The 8,442-nt window shown below is 42.3% G+C and overlaps 1 protein-coding gene across 1 annotated transcript in view; it reads left to right on the top strand.

Moving 5' to 3' along the window:
- The first annotated feature begins 4,540 nt into the window (after window positions 1–4,540).
- HEATR1 (HEAT repeat containing 1) overlaps window positions 4,541–8,442 on the top strand; it is a 39,115-nt gene continuing 35,213 nt past the window's right edge. Inside the window, exons 1-4 of the mRNA XM_084284948.1 lie at window positions 4,541–4,595; window positions 4,754–4,922; window positions 7,047–7,263; window positions 8,214–8,355. Coding sequence (XP_084141074.1) covers window positions 4,781–4,922; window positions 7,047–7,263; window positions 8,214–8,355 — 501 coding nt within the window. The 5' untranslated portion in view covers window positions 4,541–4,595; window positions 4,754–4,780. The remainder of the gene's footprint in view (window positions 4,596–4,753; window positions 4,923–7,046; window positions 7,264–8,213; window positions 8,356–8,442) is intronic.

Genomic DNA, 8,442 nt, shown 5'->3' with positions numbered 1-8,442 from the left:
CAGTAAGCAGCTAATGTATACACAAATACCTTTTCTCAGCCTAATAAATATCAAATCATCACAAAGAACTATCATAGTCACAGCAATCATGAGAGGCAGTTGCCTATTTTTCACTGCAACAATTGAGCGTTCATTGAAATCCAACTTTCTAACTGATTTTTTTACAATACACAAATATCAAAAATATAATAATCCACCTGTAGTTCAGCAATAGAAGAATTGTTTTTTCCTTTTTTTTTTTTTTTTTTTTTTGTGATCTCTACTATCCCTGATGTTTTAGGAATAAACTAGGCCCACCATGTAGGAATACAGAGTTATGAAGACAGCCCTTGCCTACTGTTTTCAAGCCAATGCTTTCTCTGCATATGCCTAGCCGAAGCACCTTTTTTTTATTATTATTATTTATTTATGGTTTATTTCTTCTTCTCTAAAATAAATATTTAAAAGCTTCCTTTACAATAATTTTTGATTAGAAGCACGGAGTTTGTAGTACCATGTCATAAAACCTTTAATACAGTAAAGTCCCCAAAATAGCCCCTTCTCCACCCCATCCAGAGGGTTTCTATTTATTTTTAGATCTGGAATGCAGCTACACATGAGAATTTATGGCTGGGGGAAGCTGCAATAGATTTTCCAAGAAAAGCCAGGGAAACATGATACTGACTGCCACAGTGGTCAGTAAGTCGATGATGTGCTTGATATAGTGCCTAGCAAGCAAGTTTCTCCCAGCCATTCAGTTCAACTGAAAAATTATTTTCCTTTCAGTCCTGTTTCACCTATTAGTACTGCCATTTTCTGGAACTTCAAGCACCATTGAATTATGCTTGTTTCTGCCTCCAGTTCCACCAGCTGCATTCCTGTAGAACTCCACTGTCCTCATGAGTTACTCCTGAGTTTCCCTAAAGTAAGCATAAAAGGTAAGTCTGTTGCTGAGGAGTAGAAGATAGGGAAGATAAATCTCAACTTTCTAGTTTTATGTATTTGCATTCCTAGATGGTACAGTAACTCCAATCTCTGTTTCTAACAAAAGCCAAGCCAAGAGAATAATGGACTCAAGGCCTATCAAGGTATACGCTGCAGAAAGGCACTGTCTGATCATTGCATAACAAAGTCCAGATGCAAAGGGTGACTGCTGCATTTTTACAGAGAGCAGAAAGAAATTAAAATAGAGAAAAATAAATTACTAGAGCCCTAAAGTATACAATAAAGCACTGTTCTTCCCTTCTTCCTGACAATTACAGGAACTCCATAAAATCAGAGACCACAGATACCTGCCTATAAATGATAATCTCCAAAAAGGAGCAGATATGTATATGAATTAAGAACAAAGATGTACATTGGCTCAGAGTAGAAAATTTAACTGCACAGCCTCCAAAACCACAGAACGTTAGCACACCTCCTGAAACCCACAGCAAAACAAAAGGCATCTCCAGACAACAAGCTTACATTGGCTTAGAAAATGTCCAATCCACTTCTAGAATATGGATTCATTTACAGCTCTGCATACATATACCCCCACTAACCACACACATTTGTTAACACCTACTTCTGCTTCAAAAGCTGGAGAACTTGATACTTACTGTAAGGACATTAAAGACTCCTGTGACTACTCTAGAAAAGTTTTAATATTACTTCATCATGTTGTAATCAGATTGTATTTTGGATGTCAAGTATTTTCACATTCCCTATTACCAATGGCATGGGGAAATGTCAGTAAACTTACCAAGACTATTAGCAAGCAATAGCAAAGTGGATGAACAGTGGCTCTCTTCCAACTCCTTCAAAACTGTTTTAATAAATGATCCAAAATCATGGTGGATCATCAGATTACAGGAGGTGGTGTAAGAAGGAAAAAGAATCATCTTAGGAAATGTATTAATAAACTCTTGAGAATAATACAAACACTGGCCAAGCCCATAACTTTGCATGTCAACTGTACAGGTGATACTCAATTCCTGACCTTCATTTTGATACGTTACTATTGTATTCTACTGAACAGTTCTTGTTTTGTATCAGAAGTGATTCTCTTCTCCACTTTAGCTCAAACTCCTCCCTGTCTGTGGCCTACATAAGAAACCAAACCAGCCGATGCATTCTAGGAGCGCACCTAGCAGGAAGTTAGCCTACAGGGCAGAACAAGATCCAGTCGGTGTAAAACCTCTGAAATGTATATAGTGTGGACAGAGGTTCCTCAGCACTACTTCTTTCCACAAATTTCTTCCTACTGGGCTGCATTACTTACTGAGGTAGATATAGCTCTCTCTGCATCATTTTTTTCCAAATATAAATTAGTATGTGAAAATTTACGTTCTAAGACTCAAAAATCTTCAGCAGACAATCCAATGTATGTCAAACTCGGCTTAAAAGCAACCATCAACAGAGACAACCCTAGCTGCAATATGGCCACAAGAATTCCACCTACACAGAGTAGCAATGTGACAATGCAGGCACTGGGAATCTGAAGGGACTGGATGAAATAGGCTTGATTTTAAGTTCAGAAAAGCATCACTTTGCAGTTCAGTGTACATCTCCAGAGCTTAATGCACATAAATAGAAATTGGAACAAGTCTCTGAGATAGTCAGCTTCACCACTGAGGAATTACAGTGCTAGCTAAGCATAGCTCTTAACAGGCATTCTGTTCTTGTATTTTTCCTATAGAACAGGTTTTTGAAATTAAATCAAAACCAAGTATTTTTCCTTCTCTAGAAAGATACTTCTTGCAGCTCTCTACAAGAAGAATACAGTGGGATAGGAATTCTGGAAACCTGAACACAGTTCAGTATTTTCAACTTCCAGTTTATCTCTCTGGCTAGAGAGTTATTAGCAATTATTTTGCTATATAACGACTGATTTTAATTAGGTAACTATAATATAGTACTTTTTTTAGAAACTGGTTTCTGGCCTTTGGAAAGTCTACATATTTTAATAACATTTGATATTTTTAGATATAGAAACATGAATATTTATAGCAGTTTGAACTATACTAAAAATAAGGTTGCAAAAGGCTTCATGAAGGAAAAAGATGCACAAAAGTCATGGGGAATTTGAACAAGTGCAATAAATTGGCATCTTGGTTTGCTTCACCCGTAGCAAGCTCATTTGCCAGATGGTCAGAATCTAGGCATTAGAACAATCAGAAAAATAGTAGTAATCCTCTAAATCAGTAAAATCCTCCAAATACCTTAACGCTATTTTAATTGCAGCGGTATCAACCTTTAACAGCTAAGCAATTATCTTTACAACCAAATACTGTCAGAAGTAACACAAAAATAAGTAGTTAATACACTCTCACTGACAAAGCACCAGTAAATATAACCAGGCACAAAACCAGATATCCCACTTTGTTTCCTCTCCCTGCTCCCGCTCCTACAAAGGTGTGCATACATTTAATTTAATAAAAGCATACTGTCTTGCTGAAATCAGTAGACACTTGTAATGGATAAATTTAAGCACATAAATAATTCTCTGCAAAACTAAATCTACATCCATTTTATTTTGTATTTCTACTGCACGCTAAATCACTGCCAAACAAGGCGGTTTTACTGGAAACAAATTTGTTATTTCTGTTGTAGCTATAAAGCTTCTTGACAATATATGGAATAATTGTACATATCTGGTGGTGGAATTGTTATATTTGACATCTTGCCCATCAGCTCATATTAACTGAAATTAGTTTTATTTCTGCTTTTTTCCAGGTTGCTCCTGGATCGCCAAAACCTACATTCTCTTTCTGGCTTCGTTCACTTGCTTCAAGGTGCAAAACACCATGGCCCTAAATGCAAACAGGTGGGTGACACCATACTCTTTAATCTTAGGAATTTGTTTGTAACCTGAAGGCAGCCAAACGTATGGAACTTCCACCCTCACAGATGCACCAAATCTGGCCAGACAAACCTCTGAGCAACTGATGGAATCACAGAATCATTACTGTTGGAAAAGACCTCCAAGGTCATCTGGTCCGGACATCACCCTACCACCAATGTCACTCACTAAATAAACCATGTCCCTCAGTGCCAGGTCCAACCTTTCCTTGAACACCCCCAGGATGGTGACTCCACCACCTCCCTGGGCAACCCATTCCAATGCCAACTTGCTCCATTCCAGCTTGCCTTGAGCTGGCCCTGCTCTGGGGCTAGACCAGGTGATTTTCAGAGAGCCCCTCCAGCCTACGTTACCCTGGGGTTCTGCTCTGGGACCTCACCCACACGCACCAAAGGAGCTTTCAGCACCTTTTAAAAGCTCAGGCTTAGAACCTGGATGTAGAACAACCCCAGCTCTGCGCACCGTTACAGCGAGGGCATACCAGCCCTGCCCAAAGAGCTTCACACCCCCACTGGCCAGCAGGACCCCCTCTACTCCCCACAGCCACCGCACGCTGCCGTTAGTCACGCGCACGCGCCTCCAACGGCCGCCAACGGCAGCTCCCGGCACGCGCAGGGGGCGGGGTCACTCCACCCCTCCCGCGGGCGGGCAGACGGGCAGGGGCGTGGCCCGGCCGGCGGGAGGCGGGGCTTCCTCTTCCGCCGCTGTTTCCGGGTTAGCGGCGCGCGGTGCTGCGCACGTGGGGGCCCGGTGCCGGGCGGCGCGCGGCCAGGTGGGCGCGGGGCGGCGGGACTGGGCTGGGGGGGGGAGGGGGGCGGCGTCTCCATGGTAACCGCGGCCCGGCGGCCGTTACGGGGCCGTTACGAGGCCGTTACGAGGCCGTTACGGGGCCGGTGTGAGCCGCGGCCTGCCGCCGTTGCTTCCCGTTAGGTGTCCGCGGAGGGGAGCGGCCGAGCCATGACGTCCCTGGCCGAGCAGCTGCGGCGGCTCGCCCTGCCGCAGAGCGACCCCAGCCTCCTGAGCCGCGCCGAGGCGGCGTCGCTGCTGTTCGACTGCAAGGAGGCGGCTGCCGTCGACAGGGACACCTTCTTCGCCATCGGTGAGCTGGGGGCTTCGCGCGGCTGGCGCGTTAAAAATCGGTTATCCGGACGGGCGGGGAGGGCGTGTCCTTAGCCACGGAGGGGCCAAAGGAGTCACTCAGGGTGTAGCTCAGGTAGGCAGCGTAGGGGGATGCTTGAACCAGGTGGTCTTGAGGGGCTTTTCCAACCGTAATGGTTCTGTGATCCTCCGGTTAGCAGCAGAATTGCGGGATGGGTCACGCTGGAGCACATCTCAGGGCCCGTGAGGTGACTGGGGACAGTCAGCGTGGCGTTACCGCAGATCAGTCACGCCTGCCTGGTACAGCAAGGAGTGAGCGGTGCTCGCCATTTATCTAGCCTTAGCAAGGCTTTTCACGCTGTCTCCCACAACATTTCTGTGACTAGTTTCAGACATTCCAGTCTGTACAGGAGGCAGCTACATGGGTGAAAAACTGGTTGGGTGATCCGGCTCAGGGGCTGTATCCTGCAGCAGGACCCAGGGGAGTGCTGGGGGGCAGCAAGCTGTGTCCTGCTGGAAAAGATGGCCAGCAGCATTCCAAGCTGTGCTGTCACAGGTACACCTGGTGGCTTGAGGGGCATGATATCCCTCTTCACTCAGTGCTTGTTAGGTGACTTCTAGAAGACTGTCCAGTTTTGCCTCCATCCCCAGCATAAGATGTTCGTCAAACTGGGGTGAGTTCATTGCAGAGGACACAAGGTACTAAAGGGCTGGAGAACTTGCCTGAAAAGGGGAGGAAGGATAATCTGGCTTAATTGTAGAGAAGAGAAGACTTTCATGGGTCTGCTAGCAGCCTGCAAATACCTATGAGGAGATGTTAATAAGATGGGTCATGTTCTTCAGAGAAATGCATGGCAGGAGAACAGGAGACAGTAAGTGTAAGTTAAAACAGCAGAGATTCAGCGTGGGCGTATCGAAAAGCCTTTTCATCACATCAAGCAATTTAACAGGAGACTGCCATCCATCCTTCTGAAAATCACAACTGGATAATTCCATGGGCTACCTGGACTGATATGGGAGCTAGTATTGCTTTGAGCAGGGCCTTAGACTAGAGATCTCCCAAGGTCCCTTGCAACCTGAATTAATCTAGGATTTCATGAAAATGTACTGACACCCTACTCTTTGGTAACATTATGACCACAAATAATGGAAAATAGAAAAAGCCTTTTCTGTGTTGGCACATGTCAGGCCCCTTATGCGCATCAGTTCCCATTTTTGAATATATATTTACCCAAGAATGTGCTTTTTGCATAGCCTTCAATCTGTATAAACTCGTGTAAAATAATGAAACAATTCTTATCATTCTGTATGGAATATTGTATTTTAATTTATTCAAAGAAGTACCTTTGCTTACTTCAGATATATAAAAATCATAGACTAATTTTGCCTGGAAGGGACCCCTGAACGTCATCTGCTACTAGTCTGACTGATCAGAGGGTCAATTAGCTCAGGTTGCTCAGGCTTGTGTTTGACTGAGTTTGAGGATAGAGGTACTGTGGACTCTGATCCAGTGTTGGACCTCTGATCTGTGTTTGACCATCACTGTGTTAAAAAAAAAAAAATCTGTATATTGACATGGAATTTCCTGTGTTCCAGCATGCATCTGTTCCCTCCAATCTGAATTTCTTTCAAGTGAGTAGTTAGACACTGGAACAGACTCTAACGAGGTGGTTGATACCTTTCCTTATTTAAGAGGATAGCAGTCCTAATGAAAAGTTTTAATTCTTAGTTATCCTCAAAGTAGTCAGACTACTGACCTCGATGATCTTCGTAGGTCCCTTCCAATTGGAATAACTGTCATCCTATTCTGTCCTTCCATTGTGCATCTCAGAGTCTGGCTCCATCTCCTTGATAACCTATGCTATGCCATTAAGTAGAAGCTGACAGCAGTAAGATTTCCTTTTGGTGATCTCATCTCATTTCAACCCAGTTCTCAGCCTTTACTTTGTATGTCATTTTTTAGTCCCCAGACCATCGTCACGGTCCTCTGCTGGATTCACATTTGTACATCAATGTTTTCCTTTAAGTGAAGAGCTCAAAATTGTACCCAGTGCCAGTGAGGACGTAGCTGGATAGGACTGGTAATTACAGCTGTTGCATTTAAAGCATTTTTTTTTCCCCGCAGGATGCACTGGATTAGAAGAGTTGATGGGGATTGACCCTTCTTTTGAAGTGTTCCAATCCAGCTTGTTTAGTCCCATGTCCAAAGGCCTGGAACGCAGTGTTCAGAGTAAAGCAGTAAATCAGCAGCTGAATCAGAATATTTCATTGTTCCTCATTCACCTGTCCCCCTACTTTATGCTTAAGCCAGCACAGAAGTGCCTTGAATGGCTTATTCACAGGTAATCCACTGAATATCATACATGTATAGATAAGGTTTCTAGAAATGCAAGAAATTTCTTTCCTTATAAGAATAATTTTTATAATTATACCACATCTTTCTGGAACAAAGGTTGAAAGGTTAAAATTATATATTTATATTTATAAAGATATCAATTTGGGCTTAGATTTTATGGGGCTGTGCATTATATGTGCCAATTAGATTTTGGTCTTTTGAGAAATTTCCCTGAAAATTTTCAGTATACCATGATGATCTGTATAAATATTTGTTTACCAGGATTTCACTAAATTTGTACAGCTCTAACCATCTTACAGAGGACCTAGAGAGGCTTTTCTGTAATATGTTTTGAGATAATGTGCTGTGTAAAATAGCAAACTGTCAATATAAACTGTGAACTGTAAAACATGCCTTTGTTTTATATCAAGAGCTAAGTAGCCTTATTACAAGGTAATGTAAGAAGGTGTGAAGAAAAAATGAACCAAGTATTTTCAATAAGTGCTCTCGTCCTTATATAAATTGACCTATCCAGATACAGAAAGTGTAATGTTTCATATCATGAAACAGTGAGTGGGCAGTTGCTGTTGATACATTTTAATCGTGATTTCTTTTTAATATATTGTACAGAAATTTGTACTACATTATTGTAGATTTTGATTTCATATTAACAGTCTGTACAAAAGAAACTAAAGTTCTAGTTTATGTCAACTAGGGACCTAAAATCATTGAGAGAGAGGTAAAAAATTGTTTCTTTCCTGTCTTCCTACATATGGCTAGTGGCCTTTTTTTGGATTCTGGATGGGAAGCGGACCATATGTCTGCCTCAGTGTGATAGTCTTCTCTGGTCTTGCTTAAAAGGAAGCAAACCAGGTGTTCTGAGAAGAACATGGCTGAGTCTTTGTTTTGACCTTCAAGTAAATTTTTAACTGTATGTATTTATTTGTTTCTATTTAGATTTCACATCCACCTCTACAATCAAGATAGTTTGATTGGTTGTGTTCTGCCATATCATGAGACTAAACTATTTGTGAGAGTTATTCAGCTTTTAAATATAAAAAGCCCAACTCATAAATGGCACTGGCTGGATCCAATAAGGGTAAAGTACTTAAAAGATGCAAGTTGGGAGCAACATGAGGAACTTTATTAATAATATCCTGACTCTGTTAGTAGATCTCTGAATATG

This window comes from Netta rufina, assembly GCF_964035555.1.
Source record: "Netta rufina genome assembly, chromosome: 3".
In the NCBI taxonomy this organism is placed as follows: domain Eukaryota; kingdom Metazoa; phylum Chordata; class Aves; order Anseriformes; family Anatidae; genus Netta; species Netta rufina.
Note: the sequence above shows the minus strand (reverse complement) of the source record. Positions and strands in the feature narration are given on the sequence as shown.